The sequence below is a fragment of the Ciconia boyciana genome, chromosome 24 (genome assembly GCF_034638445.1).
Source record: "Ciconia boyciana chromosome 24, ASM3463844v1, whole genome shotgun sequence".
In the NCBI taxonomy this organism is placed as follows: Eukaryota; Metazoa; Chordata; class Aves; order Ciconiiformes; family Ciconiidae; genus Ciconia; species Ciconia boyciana.
In genome coordinates this window covers 2,108,496-2,134,936 of record NC_132957.1, presented here as the reverse complement: position 1 = coordinate 2,134,936, position 26,441 = coordinate 2,108,496, and the positions used below count along the sequence as shown (strand labels likewise).

Here is a 26,441-nt window from a genome sequence, read left to right as displayed (position 1 = left end):
TGTGTTCATCAGACAACACAGCTGCCTGTGTATGTCACTGCTGGCTCCTCTGTTTTCTCTAGGGAAAAGTGGATGCGTTAAGGAGTTCTATTAGCCCTTTAGTGCAGATGCTTCCCCCTCGCCACTATGCTCAGATAGTTGGCAATGTCCAGTACGTTAAGAACAGCAAAATGTCAGGCTGAGATTTTTTTCTCCTGAACAACCTTTCCTTTCAGTGGTTTCCTGGATTCAAAGATCAGGGGATGGCAGCATGGTGATGGGAGTGGCTTAGGTGGGCAGCTGTCCCTCAGGCAGACCTACAGCACAGCGACCCACCTCACCTGGAAGTAAGAAGTTTCTCCTCCTAAGTTTGTGCGAGCAGCATAATGACTTCTAGTAAGGATTATGAAAAATATGTCTGAGTACAAAGCCCTGCTGAGAGAAGAGTCGGGATGAGGGGACTGCAACTTGGCTTTCAGCTGCAAACCTTGGGGTCCAGCAGCAGCCAAGGTATCAGACAGAGGCAAGAGCTCTCTTCCCATGGGAATAATGTGACCGAAACTGAGCTAGGGTCAGCCTTTGTGGATGGGAAACAAACTCCTCTGTCCCCTCACAGGGAAGCAAGGCAAAAAGCTCACAGGGAACGTGCCAGTGCCCTTCATTTGAAGCAGGACAGCAAAGCAATATGGGCAGCAGAGGAATGGCCCCATGGCCCCTTTGCCCTTGTAGCCCCTGTCCTCCACCCCCTGGGAACCGATAGTAAAGCAGGAAGGCTCTCTACCCCGTATTTACACTGGCGAGATTTAACTCCGTACTGGAAACGGCACTGCTCGTCTGCATCGTAGGCCTGTCCTGGAGCCACCGTTGGGTAGATAAAGTCTTGCTTGGGAGGAGCGTTGTTCAGGCATAATCCCATCCCAGAGCTGGAAACAAGAGATGAGAATCAGAGCTCAGAAAGGCTTGTAGGAGAGCATCACAGTGGAGGACCAGCAGCAGGCACTCCCAGCTCCACACGGGCTGAGCTCTCACATGCTTGGCTCTTTGGCAGCGATAACTCTACCAGCCTCCTCTGGGCAAAAATGGTGCTGAGAAAATGCTCTGAAGTCTTTCTATCTGTGCCCTGGGGGCTGGGAAGCATGTGCTTATTCCTAGGTAACTCTAGAAGTTTTAATCTGAGGGTTTTGCAGGCTATCGCCAGCCCCTGGTTGTCCCGATGGGTCCCGGGTCCAGCAGACAGCGCATGGCAGTGCGCAGGCAGGCGCGTGCCCAGGACTCCCAGGGTGGTGGGTAGGCGGAGGGGCTGCCCTCCCACTCCACGGCTGCAGAGCCCCAGCTGAGAGCAACTGGAGGTGCCGAGCGCAGAGAGCCCCTGCTCTCCAAGCCCATCCTTCTGCACGCCAGAGTTTTGCAGGAGCGTCCAAATTTTGCAAGAAACACGCCTTTCCCTCCCCCTTCCTTGCTGGTCTCTGAGATCTCCCTAAATCAAGGCCCCTGTCACCACTCCCTGGCCCTGTATCCTGGGGTCCTGCACGCACCACAGCCCCATCTCAGCGAAGGCTCCCAGGGCCGCGCTCAGGTGGGGGCGGCCAGCACAAACCGCGGAGAGGGCTGACATGAACTCGCCTTCCTCCGCCAGCCCCACCAGGACCTCAGCGTTACCTGAGGACAAGGCAGCCTCTGCCACCGTGCCTTCCCGGTGCTGTCCGTGCAACGTGCCTTGCTGCGGTGCACGTCCAGGGGTCAAGAGCGAGGGGGACAGGTTTTGCTGCGGCCAAACATAAGCTGCCAGATGTGGGATTTGGTGATGAGCCGCGTGGTTTGGCCAAGCTTTGCAGAACAGTGGGGCAGGCAGCAGCCCCCCGAGGAGGTTTGCCTTCACTGCCCCTCTTGCAGTGTTACAACAGCAGTGTCTCCAGTAGAGGTCTGGTGTTCAGACTTCCCGGGGACTTCCTGCCACAGTGACCCCACACACTTGCTTCTTCCAGTTGTGATTCAAGTCCTACCCAGTCCTTCTATAGGGTAGTGCCTGTACCCTGCCAAAAACCTCACCAAAATTGATCCTGAGTGCTCATTTTGTGATAGAAACCCTGGGGACTGCCTGAACCCTGGACAAGAAGCTCTTTCAGGCTGCAGAGGCATGACTCAGGCAAGGTGACAATATTGAAACTCTGGGACTTAGGGACCTAAATCCCTTCTCCTTAATCCTAAAGTTGCTTTGGAAAAAACCAAAAACCTTTCTCCTACATTGCTTGTTCACACCTGAAAACTCTCCTCCTCAGTGTCTGGAGAAGCTGCCTACACCATGCAGACCCAGTCATGTCTCCAGATCCTCCTTCCCCACCACACCACCCCTTCTCTGCAATTCCTGGCTGAACTTCAGAAACATCCAAATGCCTCCAGAAGCTATTGATTTATTTGTGAAGTTTCTGGAAGTGGGGAACCTAAATAAAGGTCTCACAGCTGCAAGGTAAATGGGGTTAGTATCTTCAGCAGGCAAGCAAACCATGGAAAAGTCTAAAGGAAGGAAGGAAAGCACATGCCTCTTGGGATAGGATGAGGTGCTGGGAGACAAGACAGAAGGTGCATGGGCTGTGTGCTTTGGGGGCTTTTCTTTGGCTTTACCCACTCCTCACAAGTGACTGTGAGAGGCTGGAGGTGTGTACTGGTTGCGAGGTAGAAGAAAGGGCAAGGTGAGATGGATTCCTTACTCCAGGAAGCTGGTGATGTAATCCCTACTGCACGTGGACCATACAAATGGGTTGGTCTTCATGGTGATGTGAGCAGCCATGAGCTTGGCCGTTTCTTGCCCACGGGAGCCACAGCTGTTGCCGACCCCATCATGGTTCATGCCAAACCTAGAAAGCATCACCAAGGCAAGGAGAGATGATCAGCTGCTGCATTTTTGATGCATCTGGATCATCCATAGGAAGGATTTTTCAGCTCCTGTTGGCAGGAACAAACCAACAGGGGCCCTTCCCTGCGATGGCCACTCCCAGGGACTCTTCTGGCACAATACTCACGTGTGGCCAATCTCGTGGGCAATGGTGAAGGCTGTGGCCAGGCCAATGTCCTCGTTGATGCTGCAGCTTCGTTCTCGTTCGCACATCCCACCGACGGGGGCCAGGCCTAGGGAAGCCAGATAGAGCTGTCACATAGGGTCAGCACAAGGCATCTGTAGGGGACATGTGTGGTATTTGGGGACTAACTGATGTGCTTCACACTCACTAACACTGAGCATAGCCTGCTGTCGATAACAAGTTTCTTCCCACCAGTTGCACTGGGCTTTGGGATGGACCCATGGCTCTTATGGGCTGTGGGCATATGGTCGCTCAGCACTGTCAACTAAATTAACAATGACAGGCTCAGAAATGCTAAGAATGGGTCAAAATCCTCTGAATTTCATATCCAAACCCCAGACTGTGTGCAGAGGGGGAGCAGTCCTTGTCACAACACTGTCACTGCTGGTGGGGGAACCTGAGATCAGCTGCACCAGCACTTGGGCATCCAAGCTCGGCCAGGGCAGCCTGGACAACTGAGTAAGCCAGGATCCAACCTGATCAGCTGCGCTTGGTTCTGTCTGACACTCACCGTGACCAGGAATCCAGCCTGACTCCACCTGGAGGGCTGGATCATACAGAAATGCCCCCTGAATCGTGGCAGCAGATTCCCCCAGCCCTCTGCCCATACGCTGTCCCACCACTACAGGCTGTGCCCGCTGCACCAGGCCAGGGAAGGACCAGCCTCTGTTAAAGGAACGAATTGAGCCGTCACGGCACCTCCAGCCTCAGCCTCCCTCCCAGGCACCTCGTCTGCAGCCACATCAGGTCAGAGATCCACCAACTTTTCATTTTTAACTACAGTGATTCAGAGCAGTAATCCCTCCCTGACTGCTTAGTCTAGACCAGGGCAAGACAAATTAGGAGCTACAGCCAGAGAGGGCTGCAGGGTCTGTCTGCATCTAGCAGTTTAAATAAAGAACTCCCTTTATAGTCATCACAAAAAAGTCTTATTTCTCTCTGCTAAGCCAGGAATACTCCACTAGGCTATGGACCAGCCCTAGATGCGAGCGGTTCTTAATCATCAGGCTGGACCTGACCCAGGGATATAACGGAGAAGCGTTCCAGAGCCCATCCGTCCTCCAGGTTGCTGCTTTTAGTGTTTACAGAAGTAAGGAGGCTACACAGTCGAGCGGGCTGGAAACCACTGGCCTGTTCCTGGCTCCGCTGCCGGTGCTCGCGGTAGCATTGGGCGAGTGCTTCCCCTCAGCCTGCTCACTAGGACAGGGGGATGGCACAGCCTGCCCCCGCCACGCTCCCGAAGATGCGTGTGCTGGTGAGAAGTGCTGCCAAAGGGGCAGAAAAATCCTACCTACCCAGGGTGCCGCAGGGTTTATTCTTGTAGATGCAAATGTCGTATCTGTAAAGAAGAGAAGGCAGCGTTAAGAACGCTTACAATTTTGGTGGCTCCAAAATAGCACATCTCCATTTTACTGATGTGTTCACATCCAAAACACTTCAAAACAGCCCACGGCTCATGCAGCACTTCTGGAATGGAAAGTACCAACTGTAACAGGTAAGACGCCTCTGATCTGTATTGTACAACACTCACTTTCCCCAGGCTGAGACTCACTGTGGATTTTTAACGATAGCTCCTGTCCCTTAACTATAGGGCAGTGCTGAGCAGGGTCAGAGGTTTGGTTTTGATGAAACGTGGTAAATCAGCAGGGACAATGCTATTCCAGCCTTGAAGCTCTTTGGGTTTGGGTGGGTGGTCCAGCTCTGGTCACTAGCACCCAGGGCACTCCTGGGAGCCGGCCACTTCTCTTCTGGGAGGCACCAGGCTCACGGATCTGCCCCAGCAGCGCAGAGTGGAAAAGGACAGGGCCAGCCTCCTGTCTGTAAACTCAGGCCCCTTGCAGCAAATCGTATCAATCAAATATGTAATTCTGAAATTTTTTTAAAAAAATAAGGAAAACATTTCAGTTTGAAAACATGTTCCATTTCAAAACCCACTGTGGTTTCATTAAAATGCTAAAGTGATTTTATATTTTTTTTTCAGTTTAGTTCTTTACTGAGAATTTTCCAAACAAATTCAATATGGGTTGATTCAAGATGACTCTTCCCTCTGTTCCTGGCCTCGACTTCCAGCCATTGCATCAAGGAATCGACTGTTTGCACATCGTTAGCCGCATACAAGGAAAAGCTAAATGAGGACAGCAAAGTAAAATCTCCTCCAAATTGAAATGCAGCACCCTCGCAATGGGACATAGCCACAGCTCCAAAAGAGACCAGTTTGGGCCAGAGAGTGAATATTATAATTTAATTACGGAGACGAACCGCATGCCCTCCCTGCCTCTGTTCAAATACCTTCTCCAGAAGGTGAGACTCCCCAGACATTTGGGTCTTTGCAAAACCCGGGCTGAAAGGGGCGAGGCTAACACTGAAATCCGCAGAGGGCGGGCAGGCGGGGGGACTGGCAGCAGCCAGGCTGGGATGCCCCAGAGCCAGGTTGGGGTGTTGCTCCTTAGCCCTGAGGTGCATTTCAACCTGAGTGCAAGCTGGGCTCAGAGCACCGAGGATGCTGACCGCGGTGCAGGTCTGGGGGCACCTGCGTGGCAAGCAGGACCGTCCGACACAGCTCGCCCCAGTGGGGATGGAGTGGGGAGGAAGCAAGCTGATAGCACATGATGGGTTAAGCGTAACATGTTCCTGGTGATGGCTCCTGTCCCTTTGGCCCCTGGTGTTCTCTGGAAGTGTCCAAACCTCTCACCCCCGGCAGGAAACTGAGTGAGTGAAAAACATTTGTTTCTTTGTTTTGAGTGAATACCGTTAAAGCCTTCGGAGGCTCTGGTTTGACACGTCCCTGCAGGAGAAAAAAGCCCGCAGCTCAGCAAGATGTTATCGGGAGACGGGGAATTTATTAGAGACGGGGCCGGATGTGCTGGTGCTGTCCAAGCCTGGCGCAGCCGGCTGGCGAGTCGCTTCGGGTTAGCTCAAACATCTGGTGGGATGCCGAAGAACTCGGAGCCGGCGTTTGCATCCAACACGTGTGGCAGGAGGGAAGGAAATGCAGATGCTGCAGCCCCTGAAGGGTGAAAAACTGGGGCCGAGGGGCCTTTTGCTCGCTCCTCCCGTGGTGCTTGCAGGCTCTCATCTCACAAGCTCCCCAGGAGGGATGCACCAGGCAGCTCTCATGAGCTCCCCGGGAGGGATGCACCAGGCTGCACACAGCTCCCGCTGAAGCCAGGAACTGGAGCAGGAGAGCCGCGCATGGCGCCAACGAAACTGGCTCCCGCTTGGAGGCTCCCCTCTCCAGCGCTTTCACTTTATGACTTTCTTCCACTCCACAAGAGGGGGAAAAGAAGGCACAAACAAATCTTGGGTTTGCCTTTGGCTTCTCCCCAGGCTGCTGCCCCTCTGCCCAAGCAGGGTTTCTGCGGGCACTGGAGAGCCAGTGTCCCGGGTGCAGCCGGCAGCACCACTGAGAGCTGCCTCCTTCATCCCTTCCGTCCTTCCAGCTCTCCCTTCAGCTTCCTCTGTCCTCCCAGCTGCTGTCTGTTCCTTCCACCGTCCCTGTCATCCTCTCTGCATCTTCTTTCCTTCCAACCATCTCTCTGTCCTTCCAGCCATCCCTCCCGTACTCTCTGCTGGTCCAGGCTCAAGCACCCATCTGTTCTGACAGGGGTTATTTGTCCTGCATGTGAAGGTTCAGACCCCTTCACCCAGCTCTGGAGGTCTAATTCCGCATCCATGTTAAGTTGCAGACCTAGACTGTTGTTACAGCAGCACAGAGACACAGGCAGGGCAGGACTGCTCTTGTCCTTAGGGAGTTGGGACAAAGTCACTACTTCAAGGGTGTCCATCAGCTACCAAAGAGAGAATTCAGAGAGAATTCATGTAGGCACATAAACGGAGGTGAGCCAAATCCCATACTGGCTGGAGGCACTCTGTCACTGTCATGACGCTCAGGTCCCACTCGTATCCTCTTCTCCGTCTTTCAAAGCACGGGCAGATGGGGCTCTCCATTTCAGTATGATGCCTGATGCTCCACGACTCTGGGGTGGGTTCCCAGGTTCCCACACATGCCCAACACTGCTGTACACATTGCACCCCTGACTTTCGGTGCACAAATACCTGTGGCTGCAAACTGAGCTCCTTGAGAGCACAACAAAGACTGAGGGAAGACACTGGAGGACGATAACTATCTGAACTGCAATAATCTGCATCGTTTCAAGGGAACTGGCAAGTGGCCAGCCTGAGGGACAGCCGCTGCCAGGCAGCTTGCAGGGGAGCGCATGGGAAGGAAGCCTTGGATGAACCACTTGGACAGAGATAGAGGACAGCTGCACAGAGGACACCCCCTGCGAGGACAGCGCTGCCAGAACTGGGCTCAGCCTTACCTGGTGATCAGCACTGCAGTGTCGTGGTTGGCTATGCCATTCTCGGGAATAGCATTCCCATTGCCATTCCTGTTCACAATGGATTTCTGCCACTTGCAGAAGCTGTCCAGGGATTTCCCAGCATGGTGGTTAATCTCCAGTGTGGGCTGGAATGGAAGCAATATGACAGTGTGTTCCCAGGAAAGCTCTGATATGAAGGCACTGCCTATTCTCATGGCATCAGAGCACTGACACCAGTCCAGATCCCCCCACCTTTTCATGGAAGCCATGGGAAAGCAAGACTTTAGGAGGACTAAAGGTACTTAAACCTCCCTAAAGCCAAACAGTCCTCACAGTCCCAGAGGTCTCCTCAGCCCACAGCCTGAACCCAGTCCCCAGCTGCCATTGAGAGGATGTGGGGGGACCTGGGGGGACCTCCCAGGGGGTGACATCCAGGGGGAACACACACACCCGCAAAGGAAGTGCAGACACGTGATGGAAGCGGCTCAGGAAAGGCCACCTTACCTGATCCTCGGTGAGGAGAATCAGCCGGGTCACCAGGATATTGACAATATTGCCCAGACTCGAGTCCTGGAAAAGTTTGGCAACCTGACCTCCAAGAAACAAGAAAAGACGAGTCTTAAAAATGAGCTCACTGGCTGGGTGACGGTGTAATTGGTGTGTGAGCTGGCATGTGCTGGGAACCCGGTGGAGGGAAACAGGGCTGCTTCGTCAGTGTGGGCTGCAGGGTCTGAACACAATCTTTTTAGAAAGCAGAAATGGGTATGGGACTCCACGTTACCACTTGGATTGCAGAGCCTCCTAAACCATGTTCAGACCTCAGTGTCTCCTTCTGGGGAGATGTGAGCAGTGAAGCTGACATCCCACAGCACCTGCTCCTGCCTGGAGCTCAGGTGGGGAAGCCCCACAGTCCTAGCATTACGCAGCCACGGGGATGAAGCTTTGCTGACTGCCCATCAGCAGGGAAGGACACAGCATCTCTCAGAAATCCGCCGCTACACGATGGGTGTTTTACAGCAGATGAAACAGTTAGAAATGGTATTGTTTTAAAATCTGGCATCTGCTTTAGAAATGCAAACAGAGCAAGCCATGAAAAGAGATCCTGCAGAGGACAGGACAAAGAACCATCACAGAGGGGCTTTCAGCGGTTTGATGGATAACTTCCAAGCCTATCTCACCTCACAGGAGGATTCAGCATGGCCAATTCAGGCTGTTAATGCATCTAGCCTGGTATCCTGCCGCCAGCAATGACCCAAATCTGATGCTGCAGAGGAAGCTCCTCTGCAGTAACCCAGAGACGCGGGCAGCGCGGTACGGAAGAACGAGGGTATTTCTCCCTACCCCTCATGCTGATCAGCCCCCAAGCGTGAGAGCTCACTGTCCTTATGCTTTCCCATGTGTTTCTCAGCTTGGCTGGCCCTATTTGCAATGCTAATTTGAGATGAGAGATGCTGTTCAAAGAAAGGGCTTTGTTCTCCCAGTCCAGATCTGGCCTGTAGCATGGTCAGATGGGCCAGAGTTTACCTCTCCTACAGTGCCTCCGTTATACAACAGAGAGTCCCTGCAGGCTCCAGAGTATCACTGCTCATGAGCAGCAGCGGTGTGTCAGGATTTTTGACCCAAACGTCTTGCTCTGGGGATGGGGAGAAGCTACTGCTGTCTTGGAACAGGTCTGATTTCCCCACTGCGTTCCCATCCCGCTTGTCTTCTTGCAGGAAAGGCACATGGCACCCTCTGCCAAACCCAGACATTCAGGGTGACGAACAGGATTTACTCCTGCTTGTTCTCTGCTGCTGGGTGTGTGAGCCCCTGGGATCCCCCAAGGTTCATGATGTGGTTATAACACTTACAATATTCATGATAGCCAGGATGTACTGCTCTATGTCCCGCCGCCCGTGGTACCCCACCATCATTTTGTCAGCCACCACCAGGGTCTCCACATAGCGTTCCGTGCTGACAGATCTCTTCAGGGGCAGCTGGCCTCGCTGGCTGTGGTTGCCTGACGGCTTCAGAGGGGAAGGCTTCAGCGTCCGCAGCCACCAGTGTCTCCCTTTCCAGGGCTTCTCATCTGAGGAGGGAAAGAGATTTTTCTGTTGCCCTCCAGCAGCAATTCGGCAGCACACAGAGGTGAGGGGTGCGCAGTATGAGCTTGGTTTTGGGAAAGAAAAGGCCACTGCAAGGCTATTTATGCACCACGTGCGGACCCAGCAAACGTCCCCACTGCCATCGGCCGGATCTGCTCAGCTCTTCCGACTGCAGCCCAGGGCTGTCCCTGTGCTCCTGCCGGCCCTGCTGGCATCCTGCCTGCCCTCCCCTGCCCTCCTCCTGCCCAGGCGCTGCACGCAGAGGTGTGCGCCCGTCCTGCTGCGGCAGCCCCACGCACGTCACTGCCTCCGCACCGCGAGGCCCTGCCCTCGCCTCTGTCGCAGGGAAGAGCAGCGTGGATTTAGAAACAACACAGACATAATCTGAAAATAAAGCCATCGCGGATCATTTCCTCTTTCCTTTTCCTGCCAGGGCCTGAATTTAGGACTTGGCTTTTCCTCCACAGAAATGACTGCAGCCTCCAAAGCAGCAGCAGGTTTGTAGGACTTTGCTCCAGGCTTCAAGCGCTACTGACCCGACCCTAGAGATGTCCCCAGCAGGGCCATCAGCTCCAAACCCACGGCCTGGAGACCACCCCAGGGCAGGAGAGCTGACTGGGAGATTACAACCACTCTCCTGCGCTGCCAGGAGAGCCGGCTGAATCCCCCTCCTCTGCTCTGATGCTGGATCATCAAACATCCAGCAAGACTGGGCAGGTGGGCAGATCACAGGCGGCCCCACAGCCTACCTGCTCCAGCCCCTCCAGCTGATCAGAGGGAGCTCGTGGGGGTGCTCGGGGCCCGGCTGTGCCGGGCACGTCAGGACAGGTCCAGCCTGCAGGGCGAGGGGACGGGGCAGCTTTGCTGGGGCCAGTTACGCTGTGGTTGTTCTGAACTGTATTTGGCCTGTAGCTCCCACTGCATGGTCTTTGCTTTCCAAGAAGCAATTAGGAACAGGCTAACTTTCGTCTGGAAGCTGGGGAATGTGGCAAAGAGTCAGCAGAAGGGGAGTCTGCTGGCGCTTCGTCCAACATGACTTTGGGAGCCTGGACAGGAGGAGCTGGGCCAGGGAAGCACAGGTTGTCTCCAGAGATGCTGGCAGGTCTGGGGACACCCAGAGCCTGCTCAGAGCAGGCTGGCAGTGTCCCGGTGTCTCCAGAGGCTCCATCCCTTCCAGCAGGGACTCCTCATCTGGTCAAGTGTCACCACGGGGGCACAGGATGAACATCCTGAAGTGACACACAAACCTGCCAGGAGCAACTGGGAACAGCTCTGCTTCTGCACCCACAAACTCTACCCCATAAAATGCAAGCTGGCCCCTCTGCAAGGGTGGCATCTCCTCTCATCCTTACGGAGCCAGGGGAAGACTCTGTAAACTGAGGGAGCAGCATCCTGTGTGCATGCAACATTTTGGGTAGATGAAGAAACTTTGCACATTCACAAGGGTCGGGGATTTCAGCCAGGCTCTGGGACACAGTCTGACTGCTAGCAAGGACAAGAAGGGCACAGGCATGTGGGGAGAGGCCAGGGCAGACCTGTGTGAGTCCCTGAGGAAGTCAAAGGCCTGCAGGCGTAGAAATGGGGTAGGTGTGCAATTGCCATTCTCTATAAGTGTCTCCCACAGCCCACTGTGACTAACCAGATTCCACATCCCACCCTACAAGGCATCTTTTCACCTGGTCTGACAGCAGCAGATGTATCTCAAGGTGGACACAATCTTCAGTGACTAAAACCCAAAGACAAGTCTCTGCTGAGCATGCGTAAGCTACGATTTCTCAATACCTTGTAAATTGGCCAAAACTGGGAGGATTTTTCTTAAGAACAATAAAAGGCAGTTTTTTCTCTTCTATTCCATGCTCTATTTACAAATTTAAAAGCCCTGCTGCGAAGAAGAGAGTACAAGAGCTTTCCAAAGACCAGGCCACCAGAAATCCTTAACATGGGTAAAAGTAAATACAGAAAACTTTCTTGAATGCAGGAGATACATTTGGTTCTTTGCCATATAGAGCAGTGCAGACCTTCAAAGCCTGGTCTACTGGGACTTTCCCAGCCTGCACTGGGATGGATTGAAGATGTGTTGGTGGGTACAGATACCTAGCACACCGCAGGCTGCATCCATGTGTGGGTACTGGAGAGACGATCGCTTGTACACGACGTGGGGGCTGCCCTTGCCCTCGCTCCCTGTGCTGACATTGGCTCCCGGGCTCAGCGGTTCAATGAAATATTCCTCCTCATCTGCGACGATCACCCCATGCTGCAGAAGGAAAGAGATGGAAGGCAATAAAAGAGGTAGAGAGAGAACTTGGTGACATACTGGTGGCTTCTCATAATGAGCTTTCTCGTGATGAACCACTGAATTTCTGGGGACTGACAAATACTTTTGGGAATGTGAAGGAATCCTTCATTTATGCACAAACACTGAACTACATGAACCTACAGACCAGAGAAAACTGAGCCAGATGGTGGTGGATGCCTTGGGACATCTGTGTTCACTAAAGTCCCCTGGAAATCACAGTCTTTCCTTGCAAAATTATGAATAAGTTGTTTCCTATTCCACCCACTCAGTCTAATTGAGAGCTGCCTGTGGGATCCTAAATACCATACCTTCAAATAGCAGCACAACTCGGCAATGAGATCTTCCTCCTGTACTTTTCATCCCCACTGACAAACCTTTGAAAGCGGCTCAGGACCATTACCACCAGCTGGGAAACTTGGGCACAGAGCTGCAGAGAAGTGTAGATGCTCAGAGGCTTTTGAGAAACACACTGAATCTTTAAAACCTGAAGTCTGATTAGCAGTGAGGCAACCAGCAGCAGCCACAACCTTTCTCTGCAGCCTGAAACCTGTGTTGTGCCCCATAGGCATCACTGCTCCTTTTACACCTCTGACTGGACACCTCAGTCAGATGACCTTGTTTCTGCTCCCTTATTTGTTTTTTGTTGTTCTCCCATATTTTATTCTTTGACTGAATGAGTCCCAGCTGTGAGCCCAGACTTTGCTCTCTGCGAGTGGACCCACTCGTGAGACAGTGACCACTGGGCAGGAGCAGACCCCAGCAGGATGAGCAGCCAAACCCACCAGGTGCTTGCAAGATCTCTCCTCTGCAGCTGGTCCTGTACTCGCAGCAAGCTTTCCCTCTACCTAAAAGGTCTGAGCAACCTAAAAAGTTTTTGGCTGCCCAACATGATACAAGTAGAAGCTCCATCGCTGTAACAACTCCTGGCACTGAATCTCGCCTAACTCCAAGAAACGTGGGTGTGCTATCAGCTGAACTTTACCAGCAATCAACCGAGGCACAGAAACATGCCTGACATTGCTCAAGCAGGACAAGAAGTAGCCCAAAAGTCTAAGACCCACGTTACCTGGCTGTCCTCCCACTCCCTGTGCGCAAGCATAGCTCTGGGTGCAGAGACACCCCGTTCTGCCATCAGCTCTGCTCTGGTGTTGTCCCTTGGATGTCACAGCACTTTACCAGCTTCCCTCTATGCAAGGGGGACAGCAGCCCTGATCTGCCAGGATGGGGAGTGAGGAAGCAGGTCTCTGTAAAACATCTTGGGGTCCTTGCATGGAAGGCACCACCTGCGTAACAGCATTATTGCTGGGCGTTCGTGGGGGAGAGCCTCTCCAGGGTGGACGCTGCCTCCGTAATAGGTCTCTCCCCCTCTCCCTCCCTGCCATGAAAGCTGAATCGGGGCAGTGTGTGCACAGTGAAGTCCCCATCTCCAGAGTGCCGGGGGATTTCCTCCTGCACCAGGCTCTGTTGCTCTTGGCTCAGCTCCACCTTTTCAAACACAAGCGAGGTACTGTGAGGTTAGCCTGGCGAGGGCTCCGGCAGAAAGCCGAGTGTCGGCCTGCGAAGCCAGCTGGCTGCCGGCTTTGTGGGACGGGGAGAAGGAGGTCACCACCGGCTTGGGGCAGAGCAGCAGGAGGGGAGAGCACGTCCTTCCCAAAAACCATGTACCGCTAGAAAAGGGCCGTTCTTACTTAAACCCGGAGCCTCTGCAGAGCGCAAGAGGCAGGAGGCCCCACTGCCTGCCTGGCATCCTTCGGCAATGAAGATCAGCCGTCACAGGAGTCTGAAAACTGCCCCATCGCTGACCCCAAAGACCAAGCTCTGAGGGCTGGGTGCTGGACGTGACACAAGCCTGTTGAAAGGGGGCGGCGAGAAGCCCTTTGAGAGATCCCTGTGGTTTGTGGGGGAGCTAAACTGGATATCCTGTCTATGATTCACCCAGGTCATCTGCAGAGCAAGGATGGTTTATGCTATTAGCTTATAACCACACTTAAGAAAAGCATAGCCACATACTGCAATTCAGCTCTTCCATCTCCTTGTACATGCACACGAGCAGCTCGACGTTAGCCTCAGCAGTGGGGCCATCTGCTTTGCTCCAAGCATTTAATGTTCATGCTGACTTCAGGAGGGCTTTTCAGGTGAAAGCACAATTTCAGCACAGACACACAGGGTTGAAAACCTGGCCTTTAAAGTGTCCTTTCATGAGCTCTGACACAAGAGGTAAGAGAGTGGCATTTCTCTCCTAAAGTTGTTTCCTCTTTGCTGTGATTCTTTTGATGGTAGGACATGGGTCCTTGGGATCTTGTGCAGCCAGTGGGATGAAACATGGCTTTGCTTAAGACAGGGATTTCAGCTTCTGGCCAGGTTGAGGCAAAGCTGCCCAGGCTGCTCCCTGCAGGCTCCAGCTGCTTTGTGCTTGGCCCTGCTGGCAGCTCATGGCTCTGCATGTTTTGGAAAATGGACCATTTTGCCCTTTGCTTCCAAAAACTTAAGCCTGGGTGGCTTTCCCCCCACTCAGCCCGAAGCGCAGCATGGCGTGCCCTCCATGGGAGATGTGTGGGGTGAGCCATGCTGCTTGCCTGCCCTCAGGCTGGGGTGACCGTGCGTGTGGCTGGGAAGACAAGCCGATGGGAGCGTGCCCAGATATTGGCGGTCCAAAGCTGGGGAGCTGTAAGGTGTGAGTTACATTGTGGGTGTTTGAAAACAAAGCGGTTTACAGCGATACACCTTGCAGACACAGAAATTGCTTAGGGATGTGGGAGTTTGAGGACAGGAGGATGGCTTGGGGCTTGTTAGCCATTTTCACAGCTTTGTGTTGGATGCTTCCGTGGATGCAATCATCCCTTTCCATCCTCCTCGTGCACAGCTTACCCTGTAATCAGCATCTGGTCCCTGCTTGTGCCCATTCAACAACACAACACACAACCCCCTTTGCATCATCAGTGAGTCAGGTCTGCTCAAACGTGGGTCACCACGTGCAGTCCCCCGTTAGCACGTGTCAGCATGAACCTGAACCTTGAGACCTCAGCAACTGGAGACCCTCTTCTGTCCCTACCTGTCCCCTCCAAATCAGACTGATGCCTGCCTGGAGGGGAGCGTGCTGCGGCTGAGGGATGGCACGAGCGGATCAGCTGTTACTGATCAACCAGAGCTCTGCAACAGGTCTTCTCTGGTGGCAAGTACAGCCCCCACTCTGCAGCTAAAAAGATGCCAGACTCCTCTTGTCCAAATTCCTGACCCTGTTGTCCTCACTAACCCAGAAGACCTCCTCCCTCCTCCTTGCTGATGTCTGTAGCTCTCGAGGGCAGAAGGACAGAGTTCAGGAAAAGGAGAGGTTGTTGGATGACCCTCCATCCCTCTTTGTGCCTGGCTACATTTTCCTCCAGACAGCCCCTGGTATCTCTCCAGAGCTAAACACAGCCTGTGGACTGAATTATCCCAGTACAAGTGCTGCTGGGCCATTGCTTGCCCTGGACTTGCTGTCCTCTGAAGGGGGAAGGTAGGCTAATGCCAAATCCCTTCTGAGCCAGCAGCATCCAGCTCACCCTTCAGTGCTTTTGTGAATACCAGTAAATTGTCTAGGACTTCAGCAGAGTTCCTGTACCTAAACAAAGGGCTAACTAGGGAACCAAGAGTTTATGCAGCTCTGATTTTTGGCTGTGAGATAGAAACATTAGACTCTATGATATAATGAGTCAGATTCCCATTTCTGTTAATAACCCACAGCACTGTTCTGGCAGTGTAATTTAGCAATAAATCAAATGTGAATTCATTCCCATTTGGAAGCTCTTCCACACTGCCAGAATACTGCTAAGAGGTGGGGCCGTAGCATAAATATGAATCTGGCCTACAGAGTCTTTTTCTACATGTTACCCCTCCAAGGGAGCCATCATCCTTGGGATTCGCTAACAGGGTATGTTTGCTCCATCCCTCCATCTGGCAGGTCATGAAATGTGCTTTGTGAGCCAGAAATATCAGAAAATCACAGAAAAATAAGGATGGAAGTCCTTAGTTTATTCCCAATGCTGGAAGAGCTAATGAATCATACCTGGAGTATTTTTGAGAGGCATTTGTCTGGCCTATTCTTAAAGATCTCCAACGATGTAGGGGCCACGTTCTCTCCAAGCAATCTAGTCCAGACCTCAGCTATCCTTACCACTATTGTCTACCTTTAAGCTTTCTTGCTGATATTTAAGATCATGATGTCTAGTCCTAGCTGTTAAGATATGCAAAATCAATCACTCCCACCCTCTTTCCAGCAGCCTTGCTGTTTTTGAGGAATGCCATCTTGTCCTCTCTTGATGTTCTCTTTTTCACATTGAAAAACTGATTATTTATATTTTTCCCCCAGAAGTCACATTTTTAGCTCCTGAAATCTGGACAGAAGTGACTGGGAACCCCAGGAATGAATCTGCAATTGTAAGGATCTGAATGCACTTCTGACATTCCCAGTTGTGCTGTGAAATTCCTGCCCTCCTGCACTTCTTCCTCACTAGCACATGCGAAACATATCTTTTGCTGTTGCTGTTGGAAGTGGAGGGGAGAGTTCTGTGAGAGCCAGAATAATGGTCTAGAGCCTGGATTACCCCATTCCAATTAAAATCAATGGAAAAATGCCCACTGACTTTGGTAGAAACTGGACTACAAGTGAAACACGGATCAGGAACCCCTACAGATGTAATGAAGGGATGTGGCCTTCTTCACCTTCAGCTGACTTTTGATGCCAGTGTGCAATATTCTAGCTTGACACCAACCCCGTGCCTTTCCCACCCCCATGGACCCGCCTGCTGGGACCCAAACTGGGTTGCACTTCTACAACAAAGATCAAACCTCTGCAATCAGCTCTGCTTTATGGGCAGCTCTAGTTGTTAGTATTGCTCTCGGCTGGGCAAAATACAGAGACTCACCAGTCCATTGCAGTTGCTGATGGCGACCTTTGAGTTCAGGTACTGATCCTGCAAGTGGCCCGCGTAGTGGCAGTCTTCGTGGAAATCATGTTGCCAGTCCACGCCATCTCGCTTCCAGTATTCAACAGTGAAGTGCTCAGCCAGCAGGTTGGAGTGCAGTGTCAGGTTGAGGAGGAACTGGGTTCGGTGGGCAGAGACTTTGTAGAAAACCTGCTGCTCAGATGGCTCGTAGGGCAAGGAGCCCAGACTGCGCCGAGGACGTTGCTTCAGCTGGCTTCTCACGTCAAAGGTAAGGAAGTCCCCGTTTTGGTCCACTTGGATGGGGAACGCAATTTCATAGTGATCGAGGCTGGAGAGGAACTCCTCTGGGAAGGGAAAGCAAACACAGGAGGAATGACATTCTGCGAAGAGAGTCAAACATCCAGCAACTTCAGCACGGAGCCGGCTGCGCCTAAGCACAACTGAGCCGCAGCCAGCGCGAGGCAGAGGGACAGGGTCCTGACACAGAGGGTCTGCTCTGTCCAGGCTGCAGGGTCCTTGGGGTATTCCCAAAGGCCTTCAGCCTACAGAGCCTTGGGTATCGATAGGCCTTGAGCCTATGGAGCGTAATCTTCTTCTCTGCAAGTGATGGAGAGAAACAGACTGGTCCAAGGGGCCATTCAGGACACCCAAATTCTGGCTCGGGACCTGGACTATCCCCCATCTCTCCACCTCCACTGGGCAGAGGGACTCCAGGCTGTGCAGAGTCACACTCTGTGGTTTGGAGGGTTATTTTAACCTGGATCCTTTCAGTAACAAAGCTTGCAATAAGGTCTCTTCAAAATGAGCCAGAATCAGCCTTGGGGCGACAATGTCTCAGGAGAAGACAGTCTCGCTAAGGAACTGTGGGGTTCTTCAGAACATCTACAGCTGCCATGTGGACCTGCTAACTCTGATAACTCACATAATAACAGCACCATACCAGCCTTCCCAATCACAGCTGCATTAGTGCATTAGGTACCAGGCATCCTCCTAAGAGGCACAAAGACAACATCCTTGCAATGCCAAACTTGCAATCAAAGTAAGAAAGAGGGTAACCAGAATTCCCCAGCTGTGCTGAAAAGGCAGCAGGAAAAGAAGTCAGACATTCCAATTCCCCAGTCAGGTCTCTATCTATGACACCGTCCTGCCTTCCCAGCTCACCAGCTTGGTGCTCTTTATCCTATCAGTGTGGCTTAGCACTTTCTCTTGGGGCACTTGAGTTTTTGAGCCTGTCTCGTACCACTTAGGAAATGTGCTCTGACAAGGTCACTGTCCAAAACGTCTGCCTGCACTCACACAGTAACGCAACACTTTTGGCTGTCAAAGAAATTGGCACTCTGCAACCTCTACAGAAATTTCGCATTTTCCAAGCAAAACATCACAGGGACTGCCAGACTGGATCTGACTGGAGGTCCAGCTGACTCTAACAGCCCTCAGCACCAGAGGCTTCATTGGAAGATGTAAAAAATCACGCACTGGACAGGATAGCTCCCCCCATCACAGTGTGTTCTTCTGAACCCCTCATGGCTGGAGGTTTGCTCATGGAGTGGGAGAGGATTTGCCCTCTTTTCACTCTGGAATATTCTTACTGTGCTTTCTGCATCCTATTTGTAGTTGTTTCCTAAGCAAATGGGAGATGCCAGGCTGCTCCAGGGTGGCTGCATTTTGCCTGGCTCCACAGCACCCATCTTCAAAGTCTTCCCAGCCATCATAAATTTGGACTCCAAATTACACTTTTACCACATGGCAGCACTGGAAAGTTTCCTTTTTCTCTAGTGTGTTTTCCAGTGTGGGAGCCTGACAGAGTGGTTTCCTTGGCCACTGGTAATGGGACAGTCCTTCCCACCAGCTGGGTTTAGGGGTTAGCTCCCATCCTTCCAAACCATAAGCACTTCTGGCACCTCTCCCTTGCCTCGACAAGCCAGAAATAATTATTAGTTTTTTAACTTCCTGTGCTTCAGCTTCTCCTGCATCACACTGCCTCGCGTGCGATGCAGCCAGGCAAACAAGAGTGACTATTTGCACTTAAGCAATGACCTCAGGCTTGGAAAAGTTTGCTATCGGAAGTGTCTTGTTTTTCTTTTTCCCTTTCTGCAGTCCACATGGTCTTGCAAAGTAGTGACTCGGAAGGAGGTTTGCGCACACAGTGGCTAGAAAGGGCCTGGGACCCTGGGCTGTGGTCTCTGATCCTGACCTGCAAGGTACATCCAGGAGGAAAAAAACATGTCCAGAGCATGGGGGTGAGGTTGTGTGTGAGAACCTGCTTTTGCTGTAGTGCCGGTCACCAAGCATCCTCTCAGGCATGTCACTCTGGAAACTGAGGAACAGGAAGAAAGATCTAAGAGCAGTGCCCTGCATCACATGAATGTTTTAGGAAGTGACGCTTTAGAGTGGGGATGCCACGAACGGGAAAAAATAACAGAGACTTTCAACACAAGGAAGAAGCCAGTGTCCTCGTCCAGTGTTACAGCTGGGTCCTTGCTCTCCTCTAAAAATGTAAAAGATTAGATTAGGCTCTAAGAGATTAGGACCTCTTTTACTCCCTAACCCTGTGCATTCCACCCAACATCACAGATGTTCCCTTATTCCCTCATTTGCTCATCTCTGCCTTGGTCATGCTCCCCATATCACAGACCATACTAGGAGCTCCCAACAGCAAGAGCGGCTCTGTTTGGCCCTTCCTTCCTTCCTTCCTTCCTTCCAGAAAAGCCATCATGTTCCTTCTGCCCTCTCAGCCACTTCACGCTGTATTAATAGATCTTGGCCTGAAACGTGCAGTACTGCACCCACTGTATCAGAAGGGTTTGCACTGGTGATAAGCAGCCTGCTGTTTCCAGAGAGCTGTCAAAATTCTTCAGAAGAGATGCTATAAAAAGCCTTTGTCCAGGAAAACCTGCCCATTGCTGTGTGGGACACTGGGCACTCTTGGAGGAACACAGACTTCCCGGGACAGGGCAAGGGAGAAAGCTGGGAAGCAGGAAGGATGGGGTATGGGGAGAGGTACCTCGCTGCCCCGTTTTTGGTGGAAAGGGAGCACACATCTGCAGGGGCAGGGATGGCAGAGGAAGGGAAAGGGCACAGGGGAGGTAGAGGGCTAAGCTGAACAAAAAGAAGAAGAATGGGAAGGTGAAAGTGGAGGAGGAAGGATTTTGTTCCCTCCTTGTATGCTTACCATTGCCTCATGACAGAGCTGCTTAAAGGATGAAAAGGAAGCAGATGTTTGCTCTGGTCTTGTCACCAAAGCAAAGAGGAGCCCCAGCTGCAGCCCAGACACGATTCCTAAGGGATGGCTGTGGAAAATGCTAGGGGATCCCACGGCTTCAGGCTGCCCTGGCATTGTGTCCATCGGTTTACATGTGAGTTGGGAGCAGTGAGATTAGCCTCACCTAACGTTCAATAAAACAGAGAGCATCTAATCTATCACTATGGTTAAACTAAGGCACTAGCGGAAAATTCCTTTTGATTAAAATCCATTCAGCAACGGTGGGCATGTGCTGAATCCTTGGTCAATTGTTTGAGCTGCTGTTCCCTGCACTGTTAAAAACTGCAGCCTGAGTGTACACATTACATCTGAATCTTGTTACATCTCTGCTGGCTTGAAGAGGCCTTCAACGCTGGGCTGCTATTTCCCACAAAGATAATTACAGCTTATGACTATGATACCTTAATCTTTTTCCTGCATAAAATAAATACACTGATCTGGAGTCGTGCACACGGGGCACGTGAATCCTGCTCCACTGCTAACTGGAGCAAGTCACTTGGTCAAAATCAGTGGCTTGTTGAAAACACTGGCCTTTATTCTCCATGCCTCCAACTGCTAAGAGGAGATAACAGCGTTTCACCCTCTTGAAAGGGTGTTATGAGGATTATGTACTTACTATCTCAGCAGCGTGGTGAAGAGAAGTGTTGAGTAACTTCAATAGCCTGACGCCAACCATTCCGGATGCAGGGAGCCTAAAAAAGCGCTCTGACAGCAAGAGGGGCCCATGGGGCAGCCTGACCCTCGGGACTGGGCAGGGACAGGGGAGGGGACAGGCTGCGATCCCTGGTGTGGTGCTCCCATGGCACGGTGCTCCCAGCAACATCATGGGCTGAGACTCATCCCCCAGACTTGCTCAGGGGAAGCCAGTATTTGGGGGAGCACAAATGCATTAACTGTAATTTTGGTGAGCCCTCGGGTTTAGACTGAGGTGTATTAGCAAACGGTGATGGGAATCGTGAGCGAGGGAGGATCTGAGCTGCTGTGAGTCAGGATGGAGGTGATCTGGCAGCAAAGTCCTCGTCAGAGCGTCGCTGTACTGCGAACGTGGTGCTGCAGATGGAGAGAGGTGTGAACTGACGGACGCGGGAAGCCCAGAACAGTCACCCCAGGCATTGCCAGAGGCTTTCACGAAAAGGACCAGAAACCGTGCTTGTTTCAGATTCAAGAAAATCTGCCTGTGTAACCTTGCACGTTGCACAGCGCCTGCACAGCACGCAGCTCTGTGTCTGACTGCCTCTCCTTTCACCCAGCACAAGCTGCGGTATGGCAGTGCCCCCGTTTAGCAACGAGACAGTGTTCAGACCCAGGATGGCGCGTGGCTTTCGGTTGCCTTTGTTCCTCTTTCCAGTTCTGCTTTGCAAGGCAACCCACAGCCATCGTAACTACAGCCCGATGGCATTGCACTACTCAACAGCCCGGGTACATCGCTGACTTTGGTCCTACTGCAATTAATGTGGGCACACGTGGTATTTCAGGATCATGGCTGCGTAAGTATGCTGCCGAGGTTTTAACACCTTGCACAGGTAAGTGTCTAACTTCAGAGCCCTTTCTTCTTACCTCTGGAGCCTGATGGGAGTGTTCACATTGCCTCTTAAGAAATTGCACAAATACAGCAAGATAACACAGGGTAGTTAAATTGCTTAATACCAGTGCTGTATTTGTACCCTAGGCTGGGTACAAGGCAGTCCACCTCACTTTCCAGTCCCTTCCTAACCTGGAATAAAATCATCTACAAAGGCACAAATCTATGTACAAGAGACCCACATTCTGCTTTCCTTGCAATCACTTGCATGTGTGGCTCTGTATTTAAACATAAGACCATTAGAAACACACAGACATACAAGACAGGTACAAAGTGCTCATACCTGAGCAGGTTTGAGCATTTACTGACGGTAGCACTTACAGAAACGTGTGCACAAACTAAAAGTGCTCCTCCAGCAGCACACATCTGTCCAGACTCAGCTGTATCTGTATGCTCCAGCAGAGACCTCCATCCCTGCACGCGCAGGGGACTGCTCACAAGCACACCAGCTGGCTGCACACACACAACCCTCCTCGGAACAAAGCCTCTATTCATCCAAGGATGTGCCGCTCCACCCGAGTGGAAGGGGAGCTTCCTCTATTGCTACCGCATCCCCTTCGCTTTCTACGCCTGTACGTGGGTCTCATCTTACACAGACCCCACTGCTCTGAATCCTGTCAAAAGTCAAGGAGCGTAACATCCGAGAGCAGAACACATCCTTTCCTCGGAGGTCAACGGAAAACACCTGCACATTCAGTAGGAGAAGCTCTGCTGCAGTACAGCAAGCAGAGCAGCGTTCGGGGTGTCTCCACCTACTCCCCAGCACAGCATTACCCTAATACCTCCCCCGGGGCCAGCATTAGGGTCTCTGCCAGCGGAGGTGGGTGGATCCAGCTCCCCTCCCCACAGCGATCCCTACCTTGTGACTGGAACGTGTAACCGGGAAAGTTGCACACAGCAGCAGTGAAGATGACAGTCCACATGAGAAGCCTCCAAGCTATTGCCATGGTTAGCGATGCTTGTCTCAGTGCAGGGAGTATTGTGCCAGCTGAAAGGGCGCTGTCCCAACATGTCTCTCCCTCGGCCACCGCTTATGTAGAGACAGGAGTCCTCGGTCCCTCCGCAGGCATCCTTGGCCGCTCCGTGCTCTCCCCAAAGCAGCGAGGCCAACGGTGTCTTTGCAGCGTGCTGTGCCCGGGCCAGTGCAGTGGGGTCAGCATGGGCTAATTCAAACGGCAGGCTCTCGGTGGCATTGCCCCTGCGGAGGAGAGGGTGGGGATGAGTGAACAGCAGAGACGGGCAGAGGGGAAACAAAGGATGGAGGAGCCAGACACGAGGGAGAAAATGGTGTGCAGGGTGAATGAGGAAAGCCCGATCTTAGAGAAGGGAAGAGTGAGACAGAAAGAAAGAAGGAAAGAAAAAGGAAGGGGGGAAAAGGATGGGAAGCGAACGCAAATGCAAGTAACCATGTCAGTTCACAGCATCGGAAAGCCACGTTATCCTGCTACAGGGACACTGCACACCCGGGTGCTCTCCCGGGGGTGAACTCTGCTCCCAGCACAGCCCCTGCACCGCTCTGACAGCGGCACTGAAGGTCTGGTATATACCTATACTGGCGAAAAGGAGCTCAGAATAAATGGGAACCCTTTGTCCTGCGGCAACGCCCACGAGGAAGCACAGACAGAACAGTGACCTGGTATCAGTTACCTGATCTCTTAAAGGAGAGCATGCAAAAAAAGCATTAGCAGGGTGGCAGTGAGCAGCAACCTAGAAATCCTCTCTACTCCAGTTCCCCTGGCTTTAAAATACACTTTAATGACCACCACTGCACTGAGAGAAGCGCACTTGCTCCCCAAGTGTATTGGCTAAACCTGAAAAAGTGATTGAAAACAAAGGACCCATTCAGTGAACTCACCCTTACCCTCAGCTCTATCCACAAATGGATCATGAGATTCCAATTGTATTTGTTATTTAAAATGATTTGCTAATTGCTTCAGTGAAAGATTTTTGGCTTCCAGATAATTTCCACTCAGTCTGAGGCAATTATACAAAACTCACAGTGCTGGAGAGTTGCATAAAGCCTGTGGTTTTTGTTTCTATCCAGCGATTAGATGATGTATGCAACAAATATGGCACATACCTAACTACTGCCTGGAGAATCCCAAATATCTGAACAGTGATGCTCTGCTCGAGAGCAGCCCTGCAGCAAAATGCAAACGTTCCTGCAAAGGCGACAGATAAATACATACTGAAGCCTGACTTCAGACCGGTGATGCAGCAATGACTTGCGCAGCAGCCGATGGTGGCACGCAGGGAGCTGGAGACGGGAGGATGGTGATCTTTGCAAAGGTGTCAATAGCCGTGGTGTGTGTGGTCCTCATCCCAGTAAGGAAACACTTGGAATAACATAATTAACCCTTGCCTTGCTCTGCTCTTGTGTGTTTTAAATAGCAAAGACTAACTACTGGCTAGAGCGCAGGGCAGGAGAGCCTGGGTCCTCCTCGGGTCTGCCACGCTCCCCTTCACCGCGTGTCCCCAGGGGAGTCTGCAATTTGTTTCTACTTCTGTTTTCCCATCTTTACTATGCAGTTAATGTTATTTGTGCTGCGGGGGCTTGGAATAACACCCATCTCCAGAGACTACATAGGTGAGGTACAAGAAGAAATCAGAGAGGTGATTCCTGCCCCAATAATTAATCTAAAAGAGTTAATGATTTTTCTCTACCAGACAGAAATGCTGGGAGGATTAACCACGCATCTTTAAATCACAATTTGGAGTTTCATATTTTAAATGTTAAGATATTTCAGTGTTTATTTACAGTTAAAAATGGCCAAAGACCATCAGTGAGGCCTTGGGATGGTCTCCCCAGTCCCATCTCGTGCCACTTGCCAGGTTGGTTTCTGCAAAGCCCAGACACAACACCCACGACAGCGACCTCGAAGACTGCACACGCGACCAGCAACCGTGAGAATAAACTGCCTGACTGGGGAAAAACTGTCTAAATCTCATCTCGGGCTGCTCCGCTCAACCAGCAACAGGTAAAGGGAAGCAGGCAGTGGAGGCAAGAGGGTTGGCAGGACTTCTTCTGCCCTCTTCCACCACGACACGAGGATGCTGAGATCAGCACTGTGGGTCCATGAGGCCGTGTCCACCTGGCGACAGCATCCTTTGTAGCCTCACCCCCCGGGCTGCGGCTCAGAGGGGGCAAACTCGGGCAGCAGCAATGCACGGCCAAGCACTGCGGCTGCTGCAAGCTGCTCTGCGCCTGCTCCCCGCGGGGCTGCGGGAAGTGAACTGGAAAAGGGAGAAGGCGAAACGAAAGCCGGGCATGCTGCGGCCCTCCCCTAAGTCAGCATTTTTCAGCATCTATTAAAGCTCGAGATTCCAGCTTTTAAATCCTGTCACGGCTCCAAGGTCTGCGGACAGAAAGCTGCTCAGCTGAAGTATATTTTCTCCTGGGCTTCACACTACTAATTTTTCTCATTTTCCAGCTGTTGAACCCGCTTCTTCAAAGCTGTCATTATTTCCCGTCCTTCCTCCGCCTCTCCGCGACCCTGAGCTGTGGCAGTTGTGACCGGTGCCCTCATCTCCCCTCCGCCCTTCCCCTTCAGTCCCGGCTCCTCGGCAGCCCCCGCAGCAGGGGTTGGGAGGGAGCTGCAGGCACCGAGGCCCCGCAGCCCCGACCTTGGGGGAAGGAGGCATGTTTGGAGCAGCACATGTCAGGAATTACAGCTGCAAAATTCCTGTAAACCGGGCTGGGGGAAGGGCCCGGCTTTGATTCCTCCTCACACGGCAAGGAAAACATGGCCCCTTCCCAGCGGCGCTTCACTTCTGAGACCCCGACGAGCCCGTCTCCTGCAAGAGAAGGACCCGTAACAAGGAGAGAGCTGGAGAAGTGTGGGCTCCACGGCTGCTTCAATACATATAAAGTTTTCCATAACCTCAGTTTTCAGATTTTGCTTTGTGAGCAGCAGCGACCGGCAGGCGTGGACAAGCCCGAGGAGTCCGGGCCCGTGCCGGGGGTGGCGGGACGCTGGGGTCTCGCGGGCTGGGATGGAGGGGCCGCGGGGAGGCCTGGGGCACAGGGTGACCTCTCCGGTCTCGTGCCTCCCTCGCTTGGGCCGGTTCTGATTTGCTCCTTCCCGAGGAATTCGTTGTCCTTGGCAGACGCCCCGCAAGCGGCTGACGCTCCCCGCTCCCCGCGCCAAGGTGGCTTTCACCGCGTGAACCCGTGGGCCGGGCCGCCTGTGCAAGGAGGCGGCGGCGGTGGGGATGAGGGGAGCGGGGGCCGATGCCGCCGGGGCCGGTGGCGGCTTCGAGGTTGCCTCTTCCCACACCAAAAACATGTGAGAAGCAGGGGGAGTGCTAGGGAGGGGGTTTAAAATTCAAGCTGGAATAAAGCAAAGAGAAGAGGAAAAAAAGAAAAACAGATGACAACTGTTACTAATTTCAACATCGGGGCTGCAGACAGAATTCCCTGAAAGCCTGGCTTTTTGGCCGGGGAGGCAGCTTTATGGGAAGGTAATAGGAAGCAGATGGGCTTTGCTCGGGGCCAAGAGGAAGGTTCAAGGTGCCTCCTAGTGCAGAGAAGAGGAATTTAACTGCTTTTAAAGATGCAGGGCCCAGCGGCTTCCAGGTTTCTCATCCAACTTTTGCAAATTATGAGCTCAGGTGTCCTTTTCCCTTTTTTGAGAGAGAAATAAATACAAACACAGATTTCTGCTTCCAGCTTTCCCCGGTGTGAGGAAATACTTGCAGCGCACCCCCCAGCCCCCGGCCCTTCCACTGACATCTTCCCGACATGCAGCGCCTGCGAGCAGCGAGAACAGCAAGAGCAGTGCCCTGCAGCCACACCGCTTCACCCCCAACGGTGTTTCTGGGCTGTGCTATCAGCAACGGCGTTAACGAATTAATGAAGGTCCCCGGCCCTCATGGTTACTTCTTCTTTCTTCTGTAAAACGGGGTACTGGCACT

General features: G+C 52.4%; 1 protein-coding gene and 1 long non-coding RNA gene across 4 annotated transcripts in view; one reads left to right on the top strand and one right to left on the bottom strand.

Annotated features, from left to right (window-relative positions):
• Positions 1–26,441, bottom strand: part of ADAMTS10 (ADAM metallopeptidase with thrombospondin type 1 motif 10) — a 58,170-nt gene that overhangs the window by 24,043 nt on the left and 7,686 nt on the right. For both annotated transcript variants that reach the window (XM_072845151.1, XM_072845150.1), the window contains exons 2-11: positions 22,387–22,725; positions 16,663–17,027; positions 11,557–11,716; positions 9,229–9,446; positions 7,883–7,966; positions 7,379–7,524; positions 4,352–4,395; positions 3,000–3,105; positions 2,688–2,834; positions 761–902 (exon numbers count right to left, since the gene is read on the bottom strand). In XM_072845151.1, coding sequence (XP_072701252.1) covers positions 761–902; positions 2,688–2,834; positions 3,000–3,105; positions 4,352–4,395; positions 7,379–7,524; positions 7,883–7,966; positions 9,229–9,446; positions 11,557–11,716; positions 16,663–17,027; positions 22,387–22,474 — 1,500 coding nt within the window. In that variant the 5' untranslated portion in view covers positions 22,475–22,725. The remainder of the gene's footprint in view (positions 1–760; positions 903–2,687; positions 2,835–2,999; positions 3,106–4,351; positions 4,396–7,378; positions 7,525–7,882; positions 7,967–9,228; positions 9,447–11,556; positions 11,717–16,662; positions 17,028–22,386; positions 22,726–26,441) is intronic.
• LOC140643431 (uncharacterized) lies at positions 23,730–25,381 on the top strand. Of its 2 annotated transcripts, none has more exons than XR_012039577.1 (3): positions 23,730–24,114; positions 24,360–24,505; positions 24,959–25,381. It is a non-coding gene; the product is annotated as an uncharacterized lncRNA (long non-coding RNA). The 2 variants fall into 2 exon arrangements; XR_012039576.1 differs by having other exon boundaries at positions 23,745–23,852; positions 24,288–24,505.